The sequence below is a fragment of the Apium graveolens genome, chromosome 7 (assembly GCF_009905375.1).
Source record: "Apium graveolens cultivar Ventura chromosome 7, ASM990537v1, whole genome shotgun sequence".
NCBI lineage: Eukaryota > Viridiplantae > Streptophyta > Magnoliopsida > Apiales > Apiaceae > Apium > Apium graveolens.
The window spans coordinates 264,116,996-264,133,905 of NC_133653.1; the positions used below are offsets into that span (position 1 = coordinate 264,116,996).

A 16,910-nucleotide genomic window follows, 5' to 3' on the forward strand; every position below is an offset into this window, starting at 1 on the left:
TTTTCTAAACAGCTCTGGAAAAATTCTTATCTAATTACTAGCTACTACTTGGTTTATATATTACCAAGTTTACAAGTGAAGACAAGGATATATAAAATAATAAAGTAAGATCTCCACTTGTTTCTTCTCCAGTTCACTCCAGTACTTTGTTGACTTAATGTCTCTTTATACTAGAGTAGAACGGCTGCTTTTTCTGATGTTCCTGAAATTAGGCTGCCACATTTCAGTTATCTCTGTTCACCCACGTGCCTCTGTTTGTAGGTACAACTACCACTTATCAACGGTTAATCAACAGAACATCCGTTGAAGCTTTCATCCGTTGATGCACTCATCCGTTGAAGGATGTTATCCGTTGAAGCTTTAGAGACATCCGTTGAAGCTTAGCTTCTCATCCGTTGAAGGTCTTTAAGTCATCCGTTGATACCACTTCATTTATACAAAATTACAAGGCATGAAATATTTACAATTGGCCTTCCTATCTGCATATCTTCTAGTAGTCAACATGACTCATAGTTTCTCTCAACTTCTAAGAATTACATCTTAAATACAGAGACTGAAATATGCTACAACACTAGACTTATTTCTAAGTAAAGCTACACCATCAACGGATAGCCAAAGTGGTCTTATCCGTTGAGGCTACAGACACTGAATTTCTACTTAAGTGTTTGGTTAAACATATCATCAAACTAATGCACATATATTCCTAACAGTGTCCTTCACTTAAAGTAAGAATAAAACATGTTCTAGTTCCTCAAAATACTTCAGTGGTATAGCATTTTCCCTTATATGGTAAACCCTTCCATCTGTCATGAAATATAACAAGATGTGTTATTTCAAGAAGGTATGGTAAACCATCTGTACAGATTCAAGCTGATTCAATCTTTCAGGAGTTGCTCCAACACCTGGTTCACTTAAGGAAGTTGGATCATTGGTTATGTTCTGCACTCTTCTTTCATCAGCACTACCCAATCCAGATTTATCTCTTGCTTCCTTTCCAGTAACTACTCTTGCTTCAAAACCACTTGCTGCAGTCTTCAAAGGTTGAGTCTGTTTGGCTTTAGTGAATCCTGGTAGTAGTAATTTTGAGGATTTAACATGAGCAATGTTAGAGGTTTCCTTTAACTTATCTTCTGATATCAAGCCAACTTGAGCTATGTCAGAGGTTGCTTGCTTCATAGTTATATCAGAACTAACTATATCTTGACTCTGAACAACTTGAGCCATGTCAGAGGTTGTCTTAGAAATATTCCTTGAAGTCAGAGTAAGATTAGCATCTTCACCAGAAATTTCTTTATCCATAGGAGGCACATAAACCTTTACAGGTTCACCAACTTTTTCTTTGCCCTTGGACCTTAGATCTATCTGCAATTGTGATTTAGCCATAATTGCCTCATGATTTATCCTTTCTTTTATCATAATGCCTTTGGTCTTAGGAAGTTTCTTTTTAACAACAAAAGCTTCAGATTTGGAGTTGACTTTTTCTAACTTAAGTCTAGCTTCCTCTTCCTTTAGACTCTCAAAGTCCATTCCTGGATTTTCTTTCAGAAATAACTGTCCTGAAATTTCTTCATCAAGATCCAAAAGTTCATCAGAACTTATCCTTTTACCAGTATCAGAAGTTATTCTTTTCCCAGTATCAGAACTTGTTCTATGACTTGTAGTTCCAGCTTTACTTGATGAATGATCTTTACCTTGACCATGACCTCCACCCATTCCAGAGTTTCCCGGGTCATTACCATCCTTTCCCTTCAGTGTCTTATCAGGTTTGCATTTGGACTTAATTACTTTCTCCCCCTTTTTGGCATCAGCAGGTAAAAGAAGAGAGACAAGCAATTCCACTGAGGATTGGATCTCATTGAGTTGATTTTGCTGAGAAGCTTGATTTTTCAAAATTTCATCAATCTGAGACTGTTGCTTCTCTTGGGTGTTTTCAATGTTGGTAATTTTGTCAAAGGAAGGTTGGAAAAAACTTTTCTTGTCCAACTTGACAACTGTATCTTGCTGAATTAAGGATTCTTGAATCTTGTCCACCTTGGCCTGAGTTACAGATTGTTGACCTTGAAGGTGCCTTGTACTAAGTGCAGTAACTCTTAGCTGTGTCTTGAAATCATCATTGACTAGCATCTCATCAGCTTTTGCCAAGTGATCAGCAAAAATCTTTTCAGTAGGAACAAAGGTAACTGTGTTCCACTCCTTAATCCACTCCTGTCCTCTAGGAGTTTCACTCCAAGGTACTGGTGCTTCCCCTGTAACAAACTTTTTGACTATCTCAGCTTTTGAAGAAGCTTGTAGAGGTACATGTCCGGAAGGACGAGCTGCATCAGCATCTATATTTGTAGCAGCATTACCAGTATCAACATTTGCAGCATCAGAACTTATGGAGTCAACATCTTCAGCATCCTCTGATAAAAGAACAGTATGAGAGGCTATGGAGGCTTCAACATCATCCTCTAAGTGCTGATCTCCAACTATGTTCTGATCAACAACCATATTCTGATGCTCACCTAAAATCTGATCTTCAGTATCTAGATGCAGAGAAGGTGTTGTAGGCAATTATGGAATAAAATCAGCATCAGGAATTGGTGTTGTTGGTGGAGTGACTTGAGTTGGTGGAACTTCTAAGTACAAAACCTCAGGCATGATCAGGTTATGAATATCAATCTCAGCACTTGTGCCTGGGTCTTCAGTAGGTACTGGTTCAGTGACAGGAGACACATATGGTGTAGATACTTTATCTTGAGCAGTTTCCTGAATGGGTGACAATGGAGGTGTAGATGCAGTAGCTTCAGCAAATCCTGGCTCTTTTGAGATCAGAGAATCCTGATCTCCTTCCTTAGCTGCTGCTTCCTCATCCTCTGAAACTGGCTTAGCCCTGTCCCTGTGAGCTCTCTGTTTCTTGTATCTCTTTGAAGGTGGAGATACCTTGGGAGTTTAATCAGAATACATCCTTCTAAGCCTTTTGAGAAGCTTAGAACCCCCAATTCCAGTATCCCTCTGAGAAGAGACCTTCTCAGCTTCCTTAACAACAGGTTCTGACACAGGAACCTGTTCCTCAGCATCAGATTCATCTCGCAGAATGAATCTCCTTCTCTTCTGTGGTATCTGAGGTACTGTCTTAGTCCTCTTAGGTTTGGAAGATGAAGGCTGCACAGTAGGATCTGAAGGTCGAGGTTGAGAAGTTTGAGGTGGTTGAGCAGAGGTGGTAGGTGCTGATGGATGAAGTTCAGATGGTTGTACATCAGGATATAGTGCAGTGTATTTAACGGGATCATAGATTATTAAGGCTTGTTTGACAGATAAAGGAATTAAGAGGGGTCTTAACACGGCCTTCTTATTATCAGTAGATAATAAGTCAGTAAAAGCTCTTTTAGTTATTCTGAATGATGAAATTAATTCACTAGCATTTGGGGGATTATTATCACAACAAAAACTATAGATAAGATGACAGAATCTAGTAGAATAAACAGTAGATCTATCTTCATTCATTCTGTCCCCAATAAAACCTAAGACAACACTTGCATAGTCAAAATCAGTTTGATTTATGAGAGCATACCCGATTTGTTGGCTAAATATGGGAATTGCATCAAAATTTGAACATTTGTTTGCAAAAGCCTTGGTTATGCAATCAAAGAAGAAACTCCATTCCCTCCGTATGAAAGATCTCTTCAACTGGCCCAGCTTTGCCAATGTCCTCTCATATCCCAGACTGGCCATCATGTTTTGAAGAACTAGATCTTCAACAGTAGAATAAACACAGTTCTCAGGTAGTTGTAGTGCTTGTCAAACCATAGACAACGTCACAACATACTCATCCTCCCCTGATGAAAAAATAATACTTGGGGACCTTGAGCACCACCATCATCATATACACCGCTTCTTCAGAACTCCAGTACTTGAGTACCAGAGACTGCTTCGGGTTCGGTCAGAGCATACCCAATATCAGAACTAGCAAGAAAGTCCTGAATGAAGTGAAGTTCAGATGGGGCTTCTGACTTGCTGAGAATGGCAGAGAAGTTATTAGGAACAAACTTAGCTCCATCAAAAATTATGTCCTTTGGTGCCATGACAAATTAGTGAGAAATTTGGTTGCCTGTAAGGTGTTTGATAAAACGTCTGTATGAAAAATCGTCAGTAGATGAGAGAGAATAAAAGAAAAAAGAGAGAGATAAAATTTGAAAGTAAATAAAAGATTTTACAATCTTTTCTCTCTTTTACTTATACACTGTAGAAAAAGTAACCGTTGAGACACCTGTCAGACATGCAGTAGTAAAAGATAATTAATGGGCACGGGTATTCAATAATCATTGCTTAGCACATGTAGTTTTTCAAGGAAAAACCGTTCCACTTACCAAGTAATCCCATTAATCAAGGACGTTCAGTTTTATTTTAAATTTTAAAGTTGTTCCCACTTAATAAATTATTATTACTGCTTTACCAATATTCTGAAAAAATATGACCAATGAGAGAATGACCAAAAATAAACCAAGTAAACAAATACTGCCACGTCAGAATCAGAACTTGATTTGTATCAGAGCTAACGAGATCATCAGAATATGGTTAGTATCAGGATTTAAAATGTTATCAGAATATGAAACGACTCGAGATGAAATCTTGCAAAAATATAAAATTTCATTAATATATTAAGCAAATACATTTCATGAAATTCAAATTACATGCTTAAAATTACAAGATTGTCCTAAGCTTCGAATCCTAACATCAACAGCTTTAGTCCTAGTCTAAGCTGACGGTGAAGAGAAACAGATAGCTGCAATTATTTCTTCTTCCTACTCTCAACAAAGAGAACAGCAAGACGAATGATTCGTTCCTGCTGTCGGAGAGCTTCTCTTCTTTCCTCTTCCAGACGCTCAAGATGGCGATGACAGTCCATATAGAAGAACAAGAGGTATGTGAGAACCTCTTGGGGAACTGAGTCCCAGATTTCATCAGGAATGGCAGTGACATGCCACTCCTGCTGCCATTCAGTACACCTCATCTTGATAGTGAAAGTGTCATAGTTCAGAACTAAGTTGAAACGAAACATGTTTTTAAAAAAAAATGAGTTTGAGAGAAAATGAGAGATGTGTTGGCTGGAATGAGGTGTTGGTTTATATAATCAATAGAATACCAAGAGACGCAAGAATAATTGAATGGTTATAGGTAAAAATAATTATACCTCGTCTCCCTAGACTGATGAGAATAATAACAGCCATTGGAAGCTTAAAACAGGATTTAATGCGCACATGAAACAAGTAAAAAAATACTTTGCATAGACGAGTACCACTAACCCAAATTATGTTGACTGTTAATATATCAACCAAACATATTCTGATTTTAAATAAGATTACTTCAGATTTGAACCACAAATAAGTCAAGTAAAGAATCATGATTTAATATCAGAACTTAGACTTATATCAGAACTTAACAGTCATCAGAACATGATTCCTTAACTCGAAAGGTGAATGCCTATTTCTGTAATTCTTCACACAAATTCTGATTTCGTCTCTTCAGAACTTAATCATCAGAACTTCCATCATAACTTGTCCTCAGAATTTATGCAATCTGACACATAAATTGTTCATCAAAAAGAACATTTATCACCACAGTAATTTTCATCATTCATATGGAGTGTAGGTGTGTGCAGTAAGCTAAATATCAGATAAAGATTAAAGTCTGATTCACTTCAGTAAATCTTAGAAATAAGGCATAACTAAGAATTTTGCTCAAAATCTGTCATGATTCTGAAGTCTACTTTAGAAGAGTTCATGCATGAGTCCACCTCAATTGTTTTGTGCTAATTTTATGCATCTTTTGAAATTCTATTTTACAGTGGCTTCTCAGTGTAAGTGAGTCACGACTGCTTATCAGAATTTATGCTATTATCAGAGTATTTCTCCAGTATCCATAGAGTGTGAAAAGTCACCAAGAAAATATTTATTTTACTTTTCTGATGCATATTACTTAATACCAGCAATGCATTTGGGCCGTCCCTTCCACAATTTTACTCTAGATCTCAAAGGAGTAACTGGTTTTTATTTCTTTTCTTTTCTTTTCTTTTTCTTTTAATAAGTGAGGCTTATCAGCACTTAGTACATCCATCAGATTTACGAACATCAGAACTTAACAGATAAGAAGCATTATTCTAGTTTGTGACTTAGTAATAAGATAGACAAAGTAAACTTAACTTAGCTCAATATCAGAATTTGCTTGTGTTAAGAGATTTCCACATAAACAATTACTTCAAACATGGGACTTTAGTATATTAAAGACTACGAGGTCAGCATCTAGCACAGTTATCCTCATTGGATTGAATAGTCACAGAAACATTCATATCACTATCAGAGTTTAGAAATTCACATCAAACAACAATCAGTACTTAAGCAATTTTCAATTAGGCACAGAATACACAACGATAGTAATATTTGTAAATACTGATCATAAAGTCTGATGAAACAGAATCATAAACTAAGCAGACTTAGAGAAAGAACCTGAAACCATTCCAAGTTCATTTACCAATCTTGTAAAAGTAGCTTCACACAGTGGTTTTGTGAAGATATCTGCTAGTTGTTGATCTGTTGGAACAAAGTACAATTCCACTGTACCTTCATCCACATGTTCCCTTGTGAAGTAGTACCTGATGCTGATGTGCTTTGTCATTGAGTGTTGAACTGGATTACCTGTCATAGCAATAGCACTTTGATTATCACAGTAAATAGGGATTTTAAAGTATGTTAACCCATAATCCAGTAACTGATTCTTCATCCAAAGAATCTGTGGACAACAGCTTCCTGCAGCAATATACTCTGCTTCTGCAGTTGATGTAAAATTGACTTTTGTTTCTTGCTAAACCAAGAAACCAATCTGCCTCCAAGAAATTGGCAGCTTCCACTTGTGCTTTTCCTGTCAATTTTGCATCCTGCAAAATCTGCATCTGAGTAACCTATTAGCTTAAAGTCTGATTCTCTAGGATACCACAATCTCAGATCAGCTGTACCCTTAAGATACTTGAAAAATTCTTTTCACAGCTGTTAAGTGAGGTTCTCTTGGATCTGCTTAAAATCTTGCAAAAAGACAGGTAGCATGCATGATATCAGGTCTACTAGCAGTTAGATAGAGTAGAGAGCCAATCATACCTCTGTAATCAGTAATATCTACTGATTTACCAGTATCCTTATCCAATTTTGTTACAGTGGCCATGAGAGTGGATGCACTTGAACAATCTTGCATTCCAAATTTCTTCAGCAAATTTCTGGTGTATTTGGATTGACAAATAAAAGTGCCTTCTTCATTCTGCTTGACTTGAAGGCCCGGAAAATAGCTAAGTTCCCCCATCATACTCATTTGATATCTTGACTGCATCAGTTTGGCAAACTTCTTGCAAAGTCTGTCATTTGTAGAACCAAAAATGATATCATCAACATATATCTGCACCAGAAGTAAGTCATTTCCATGGTTGAGGTAGAACAGTGTTTTGTCAATAGTTCCTCTGTTAAATCCACTTTCCAGAAGAAACTGAGCTAAAGTCTCATACCATGCTCGTGGAGCTTGCTTAAGACCATAAAGTGCTTTATCAAGCCTGTAGACATGATTTGGAAATTTGGAATCTACAAAGCCTGGAGGTTGTTCAACATATACTTCCTCTTCTAATTCTCCATTGAGAAAAGCACTTTTCACATCCATTTGAAAGACAGTACACTTTTTGTGAGCAACATAAGCCAAAAATATCCTTATGGCTTCCAATCTAGCAACTGGTGCAAATGTCTCATCATAATCAATTCCCTCATGTTGAGAATATCCTTTTGCAACCATCCTTGATTTATTTCTTGTAATTATGCCATCACTATCAGTTTTGTTTCTGAACACCCATTTTGTACCAACAACAGATCTGTTCTTTGGTCTTGGCACTAGGGTCCAGACTTTGTTTCTTTCAAATTCATTTAACTCTTCCTGCATTGCTTGCACCCAATCAGCATCTTGAAGAGCTTCTTCCACTTTCTTTGGTTCAGTCTGAGAAAGAAAAGAATTATAAAGACATTCACTTGAAGTAGCTGTTCTAGTTCTGACACCTGCATCAGGATTTTCAATAATTAAGTCAGGTGTATGTGATTTAGTCCACTTCCTTGCAGATCAAAGGTTTTCTCTAGAACTGGATGCTCCCCCATGATCCATACTGTCTTCATCAACATTTTCTGATGCTCCCCCTGAAATTATGCTCTCTGAGTTGGATCCTTCAGAATTTGAGTTTTCAGAATTATCAGAACTTGGCTCATCAGAACTTGAAGAGCCAGTTGTATGTTCTGATGCTTCTTGAGATGTGGTTGTATCTTCAGTATGCTCCCCCTGCACAGGTGCATCTTCCTTTGGCGTAGTTTCCACAGTTTCAATAACATCAGAGTTTGCAGTATCAGGATTTAGACTGTCAGGATTTATAGTATCAGAATTTAAGTCTTCATTTTCAAATTTTAGCTGATCATGATCATTGAAATCTTCAAGTCCAGTAATCTTCTTATCATCAAAGGAGACATTGATAGATTCCATGACAACCCTTGTTCTTAAATTGTAGACTCTGAAGGCTTTTGTGGAAAGTGAATATCCAACAAAAATTCCTTCATCAGCTTTTAAATCAAATTTGGATAGCTGTTCAGGGTGAGTGAGACTTAAGAACAAAACACTTGCATCCAAATACATGAAAATACTTCAGATTTGGCTTCTTTTTCTTCACCATCTCATATGGTGTATTTCCATGCTTGTTAATAAGTGTTGCATTCTGAGTAAAACAAGCAGTCTGCACAGCTTCAACCCAAAAATAGGTTGGTAGCTTTGCTTCATCAAGCATAGTTCGTGCAGCTTCAATAAGAGTTCTATTCTTTCTTTCAACAACTCCATTTTACTGTGGAGTTCCAGGAGCAGAAAATTCCTGCTTGATTCCATGGTCTTTGCAGAACTTTTCCATGATCAAATTCTTGAACTCAGTGTCATTATCACTTCTTATTATCTTCACAAAATCTTTGACCAATTTATCCAGTTGCTTGACATGATCAATCAAGATAGATGCAGTTTCACTTTTTGTGTGCAAGAAATACACCCATGTGTATCTGGTGAACTCATCCACTATGACCATAGCATATTTCTTCTTTACAATAGACATGACATTCACTGGACCAAATAGATCAACATGTAGTAGGTGATAAGGCTCAAGAATTGATGATTCAGTCTTGCTCTTGAATGAAGATTTTCTTTGTTTTGCCTTCTGACAATAATCACAAAGGCCATAAGGAGCAAATACTGATTTTGGCAGTCCTCTCACAAGATCTTTCTTGACTAGTTCATTTATATTGTTGAAATTTAAATGAGAGAGTTTCTTGTTCCAATCCCAGCTTTCTTCAATTGATGCTCTACTCAACAGACAGATTGCAGAACCATCAGTACTTGTTGAAAGCTTGGCTTCATAAATGTTACCATGTCTGTATCCTTTCAGAACAACTTTGCCTGTAGATTTGCTCACAACTTCACAGTGTTTTTCAAAGAAATCCACATGATTACCTCTGTCACAGTTTTGACTAACACTGAGCAGATTGTGTTTAAGTCCTGAGACCAGAGCTACTTCTTTAATGATGACATTCCCAAGATTGATATTGCCATATCCCAGTATTTTTCCAATATTGCCATCTTCATAAGAAACACTTGGGTCAGCTTTCTCCACAAAGTCTGATAGCAGGGCTTTATTTCCATTCATATGTCCTGAGCATCCACTGTCCAGAACTAGGATGTTTTTCCTATTGCCCTGCAATCACAAAGACCACTAATGATTAGTTTTAAGGACCCAGACTTGCTTGGATCTTTTGGCCTTATTAAGTTTGTTAACATTTGCAGCGGATTTAGCATAAGAGTTTATGTTAACATTTTTCTTATCAACATTTACACTATCAGACTTTGTATCAGAACTTACACTAGAAAGAACAATGCTAACTTTCTTTAAAGAAGGTTTTATTTGATAATAATCATAGTACAGACTATGATATTCCTTACAAGTATAAATGGAATGCCATAAACTACCGCAATGATAACAAGGATTTTGTGGCCTATATCTAACAGACTGACTCTTAACTCCTGACTTTGAAGGTAAGGAGTTTATGTTCTTATTCTTCCTGCAAAAAGAAGCCAGATGGTTAGAACTTCCACAGTTGTGACATGTTTTTCTAGGAGCATTAGAAACAGGCTTATAATCATTGCTTTTATTCACACCTTCCTTTCCATTCCTATTTTTCCTAGGTGACTTTACCTTGTTTACATTCTTAACATCTTTCATCTTATGTTTAAGCTGCTTCTTTGTCATTAAGCCTACGTTAACTTCAGTTGGCTTTTCCTGTTTTCGTTTGTCAGAAGTTAATTCCTCTTTAACTTCTGATTTCTCAGTATCAGACTTTACAGCTACAAACTTAACAGGTTTTACCTTAGGCTTTTGTTTAACAACTATAGGCTTAATTTCTACGGTTCCTTTATCATTCTTATCATCTCCATACCCTAAGCCCTCTTTCCAGTTTCCACTACTTAACAAATTCTGAGTTGTTCTGCCAGAGTTAGTCCAAGTCCTGATAATCTCTCTTTCCTTTTCTAACTCAGTTTTTAGAGATTCATTCATTTTAAGTACTTCATCCCTAACATAGAAAGCATCATCTCTATCTTTCTGAGTTTGATGGAACATGACTAACTCTTTTTCTAAATAATCATTCCTCTTTTTACAAGCAAGATTTTCAGAAGTTAATCTTTCACATATTAAAGTTTGATCTCTATAACTAATGAACATGGTTTTAAGATATCTTCTCTACTCATTAATATCATCAGTATGAAAATCATAAGTAGTTTGAGGTACCTTTAACTCAGCAGCTTCAGAACTGCTATCAGCATTTGCCATATCAGCTTTTGCCATCAAGGCATAGTTCTCCTCACTTTCAGAATCTGAAGTATCTGTCCAGATTTTCTTCTTTGTGACAAGAGCCTTGCCTTTGTCACTCTTCACTTTCTTGCAATCAGGAGATATGTGGCCTTTCTCACCACAGTTGTAGCATTTGACATTTGTGTAATCTCCTCTGTCAGACTTCTCTCCTTTGCCTTCAGATTTTCTGAAACTCTTCTTATCAGAACTTGCACGTCTCCTGGAAAACTTCTTTCCCTTCCTGAATTTTCTGTATGCAATCCTTGTGATTCCTTTTACCATAAGAGCACACAGCTTCATCATCTCTTCATCAGCATTCATCTCAGGCAAGCTTTTAGTTTCTGAGTCATCATCACTATCAGAACTTGATGACTCAGTATCAGTCTTTGTGATGAGCGCTTTTCCCTTACCTTTCCTTGAGGTAGTTACTTTGGGGGATTCTTCCTCGGCCTTAAGAGCAATTGTCATTGACTTTCCTCCTTTCCTCTTGCTTCTTTGTTCCATCTCAAGTTCATGAGTCTTTAGCATCCCATAAATTTCATCAAGAGTTGTTTCTTCAAGATTATAGTTGTCTCTTATAATTGTGGCCTTCAAATCCCAACTTTCAGGAAGAGCTAACAGGAATTTAAGGTTTGAATCTTCAAGATCATACTCCCTATCAACTAGTGACAAATCATTCAAGAGTTTGACAAATCTATCATATAAATCAGTCAATGACTCATTAGGCTTTGAGTCAAAGTGTTCATACTCTTGAGTGAGTATAGTCTTCCTGTTCTTCTTAATCGAATTCGTTCCCTGACATCTTGTCTCCAAGGCATCCCATATCTCCTTTGCAGTCTTACAGTTAATTACCCTATTTGACATTACATTATCAATGGCACTATGCAGCAAGTGTCGTACCTTAGCATCCTTAACAATTGATGCGATATCTTCAGCAGTGTAATCACTCTTCTCCTTTGGTACAGACTTTGCTGCTTCGCCTGTAACTACAACAACGAGTTTGGTTGGCTTGTGAGGTCCTTCATTGATTTTGTCAAGATATTCTGGATCTGTAGCTTCCAGAAACATAGTCATCCTCACCTTCCATATGGGGTATTCAGATGGTTTCAGTATGGGAACTCTGATACCCTCATATCGACTATGGATTTGAGTCTTTGGAGGTTCTTCAGTTTTGGTGGGCTTGGTTGGAGTTTCTGCTTCAAATATGATTGTTTTTGGATCTTAAACTGTTTGTGTGTTAACAGATCTGCTCTGATACCACTTGTTAGGTCACACACACTGTAGAAGGGGGGTTGAATACAGTGTATAACACAATCAAATCGAATTTAAAGAACTCAAGTAACAGAAAACAAACTTTATTAAACTCTGTTACAATGTAGAACTGTTCTCTCTCAGTAATGAACAAATATCACGAGAGCTGCTAGGTTTACAATGAATGTTATTCTCGATAATGATAACACTTATAGTGTAAACCCTATGTCTGTGTTTATATACTACACAATTACAAGATAATCGCTAATTGATATGGAATATAATTCTGCTTCCTAAAATATATCAATCAATTATCTTTTCTTCCAAGTATTTTATTCTTCATAGAATTCCTTCTTCATGCATATCTCTTCTTGCGTTTGTCTTGATCTTCTTTCCTTTCAATCAACCGCCTTCCTTATCTGAAAGTTTCTTTAAGTCTTGATATTATCTCCTGATAAATATCTCCTGAACCTTAAGTACTGATAAATTAAGTTCTGTCTTCAGTATAAGTGTTGATTTCCAGTTAAGTACTGATTTGTCCTGTTTAAGTAAGATATGAAAACTAAACACAAATCATATTAGACATGACATTATCAAATATATCTAACAACTATATTAAAACCTATAATATCGTGAGGTGTTGGACGAAGAGGCCGAGGGGATAGTATTGATAAAAGAGAGCCATGATTTCCATAGACAGATCAACTACAATAATTTTCTTAGGGCAAATCCAACGGTGATCCAAAGATCCAAATTTGGGGCAGATTATCCCAAATTCTATTCCGACAGTGATCCAAATGGTGATCCAAATTTGGATTAGTAAACAGTACTGATCCAAATTTGGATCACTTGGTTTAATATAAAATAATGGTTTTGTTATTTGTAGTTTATGAGATTTTAAATTGATATTTGATTTTTTAATTATATAATTAATAACATAATATAATTAATAGTTAACAAAATTTATTTTTAAAATAAAACTTAAAATAATGAGAAAACATAATTTCATTAAAATTTCATTGAAGAGTCAGAAGTCCTGGATATAGAAGTTGAGACTATTCCGATCGATGAAAATACTCGATTCCAAGAATTCCTGAACTGTCATAGAAAAATAAAAAATAAAGAGGCACATATTGCACTTATAGATACATTAATTGAGCATTTGTGGGAAGAATATACTAATTCGAAAATTAGTGTGTATCAATGATATTTTGTATGTTAATTATTGCAATAAATGTGTTTTTTGTAAATTAAGTGCACAATTTTAACATTTTTATGTGTATTAATTTTTTTTTGATTTAATTAATTTATGACATATTATATAAATTTTTAATAATGATTAAATAATAAATTTAAGATAAAATTGCTTAATATGATATTTATATATTATTATATGTAAAAAATAATTTGGATCACACTGTTGGAGTTGGTCAGAAATTTGAATCAGTTGATGATTCAAATTTAAATTTTTGGATCATAACCGTTGGAGATGACCGAACAAAAGGAGGATCAACATTAGCAAGCCCAAGTTCGAAAATATTAAGGCACTTGATTCGACATGTCCCTAATGGTCAGAACATGATTATTAGAGAGTCTTGCGGGACAAAACATGATTATGGGAGAGTCTTGCAATGTCCACGTGGATCATGTCATTCTTGAATATGTCATTCTTGTTTATTAAATTTATTAAATAAAAGTATATAATATCATATTACAGTCAGGTAAAACACACCACATTTATATAGGATTACTATGAATCTTAAAATTCAAGCAGGATTAGGAAACAAGCTTGCCTTTAATAAACTAACAAAATATGCACAAGAATATCGTAATTCGAATAACTTGGTATATTATAATATTAATATGTTCAACTTTAATTAACAAAAATAATGATAACATTGATAGCAATTAAATTAAGGGATTTTTTTATAAAAAAATACCTACATTTTAAATTATTATTTCAAAAACACGATTTTTTTAAAAAATTACAAAAATACGATTTTTCAAGTTTTATTTTCAAAAACACGATATGCAACTTTGCAACTTAATATATAACCTTGTCAGAAGATATGCCTAAAATGCAACTTTGTTCATAAAATTTTGTAAAAGTTGATTTTGAAGTTGATTGAGATTGAATCAGTTGCATATTTAAAATTAATTCAAATTATTTTGAAGCAACTTTAAAACAACCAAAAAAATATTCAAAACAACAAAAAACGTTCAAAAGCAATTTTAGTGACCAAAATCTGATAAGAGAAAATTTCTCTTGGATAATCCATCAAATACTTGGCATGCACTATAAAAACTTCATAAATAACCAAAATCAACTATATTGTAAAAACCAACTATCAACAAAACTGAATTTATACACTAAAATCAACTAAATCCACAAATAAGTCATTACAACTAAATTGAAGATATAAAAAATTGTATCATGATTTTTAATGACTTTTATTGACTTTTAAAATTTAGATGTATTCAATTAAGATTTTTAAATACTCTTTAAAAGTAAGGAGGTATTGTATCAGGATTTTTAAAAAGTCTTTTAAAGTTTGAGGTATTGAATTACAACTTTTAAAGAGTTATTAAAAATCAGTTGTTATTCAATATATCAATGACTTTGGTGGAAAAATATAATTGATAGACTTTTAATGACTTTTTATGGAAAATTGCATATATTTTTTGAGAAAATTGTCACGCCATTATTGAAAAGATTTGACATGACTTTTTTATCTTCCCTCAGTTAACCAGTTGTTAGGGTTCATCCTCTCCGAAAAGTCTCTCCAATTCATCCTCTGTGAAAAAGGTACCTTTTCTTCTCTATTATCATACTGTGTTTTTACATATATATAGATCTACTTGCTTCGGCTATAGTAATATGTATACGTTACTTGTTTTTTTTATTTTTTCTGCATATACATATATATGTATCAATATACACAGAAAAATGGGCGATGCATGTCAAGAGAATGATAATTCGAAAGGAAAAAGTGTTGGGTATAAATCTTGGACAATTGAGGAAAGTAATGAGTTATTGAATCTCATGGTTGATGCCGCAAAACGTGGTTGGCGAGATAGTAATGGTTTATTCACGAAGGTTACTGTGGAGAAAAAGATTCTTCCTGTTCTGAATGAAAAACTTGGTTGTCAAAAAACTCATCCCCAATATCTTAGCCATTTAAAATGGTTTAAAGCTAGATACACCAACTATTCAAAATTGATGTTGTTTAATTCTGGATTTGGATGGGATCCTATAACAAAAAAAATTACTGCTCCAAATGAAGTTTGGGAGGAGTATTTTAAGGTTTTGTTATTTATTTATTAAAAATTGAGTTTTTTTTCTAACTTTTGACATGATTATTATACTAACATAATGTTTTTCTTTAGGTACATCATAATCACAAAAGTTATCGTACAGACACTTTTGGAGACTATGATGATTTAAGAATTGCAGTGGGAAATGGAACTGCTATCGGAAAGAATGCAATCGGACTAGGAGATGATACTGATGCAAGAACTTATGACAATGAAGCAAGTAAAAAATACCAACCTTTGGATGACTTGGTTTATGATTATAACACTGAAGCTTATACACCAGATGATTTTCAAGATCCTTTGACCCAACCTTCTGAATCTATTAATCTTGATGCTCCTCCCCCTCCAACACTTAAACGTAAACGATCTGAGTTCGAGGGAAATTCTAGTTCTTCTGCTAATGCTAGTCATCCAGATGCTATCATGCAAATTAGTCACTCAGTTGAGAAGATGGTTGAAGCTGTTAAGTCATTTAATAATGATGATTGTAGCTGTTGGGATCTTATCAAAGATTTGCCTTATTTGGATCAACTTACACGTTTCAAGGCACTTAAATTACTTAACACTAGAGCAAAGAAGATGGAGTTCGTGAAGATGACCCCTGATGAACGCTATGCTTGGATAATTTTTGAATTAGATATGTGACAGTATGATTATGCTTGCTCTATTCCTCAAAGAGCTTTATCAATAGTTAGCATCCTAAATTCCTAATATTGTTACTGTGTTAGTACTTGATCACTGCAGATTAATCTTTTATGGTTTTTGAACTTTATTCTGCTTTATCATTATTCGTGTCCTTGTATACTTGGTTTGATTATATCTGTTTTGCTGAGAAAGTAGTTAATAATTTTTTTAAAAAAAAATGAGTACATGGTTTGCTATGGTACATGGTCTCTTATAGCTATTTTCTTCCAGTTTTCTCTTCATGGTCTCTTATAGGAGGTAGGTACCTGTAGAACAAGTGAGAAATGTTAGGCATACAAAGTTGTTAAATGTTAGTTTGAGAGAATTAATATGCAAAAATAGAATGGGAGCTGCCAGTCAGTGACAAAGCAAACATATGTTTAGCAGCCCAGTATATTTTAGTCTTCAGATAATGCATTTTAAGTCGTCCTTGGCTTGACTATGGTCTGTGAGACCAGTTTTACCTGGTACTAGTGCTGAAGTGAAGTCTTTAACTTCTATATTTTTTTTCAGGAAATTGCTGCGTTTTTTGTAAAGTTTAGGATTGTAGTAGGCAGTTTAGAATTTAAGGTCATAATGTGCTTATTTAACCAGGAATGAAGTCGTTGAGAATAATTGGAAGTCCTCGAATCAATGCCTCTGCAGAAATGGAAGTCACTACCTGACTCAGATGAGGATCGTATTAGCTAAGGGTACATGTAACCAATTATAAGCTCTGTAATGACGT

The 16,910-nt window shown here is 34.9% G+C and overlaps 1 protein-coding gene across 1 annotated transcript; it reads left to right on the plus strand.

The window, feature by feature from the left end:
* Positions 1-15,131: 15,131 nt before the first annotated feature.
* Positions 15,132-16,144, plus strand: LOC141674862 (uncharacterized protein At2g29880-like). Its single transcript, XM_074481565.1, has 2 exons — positions 15,132-15,488; positions 15,572-16,144. Exons 1-2 carry the CDS (start codon positions 15,132-15,134, stop codon positions 16,142-16,144), a joined length of 930 nt encoding a protein of 309 aa, XP_074337666.1.
* Positions 16,145-16,910: the final 766 nt, after the last annotated feature.

What these genes read in the sequence shown, in the direction of transcription:
- LOC141674862 (XM_074481565.1), top strand. Translation starts at nt 15,132, where the DNA reads ATGGGCGATGCATGTCAAGAGAATGATAATTCGAAAGGAAAAAGTGTT. An exon ending in TTTGGGAGGAGTATTTTAAG is followed by an intron (nt 15,489 to 15,571) that starts GTTTTGTTATTT and finishes GTTTTTCTTTAG; the next exon opens with GTACATCATAATCACAAAAG.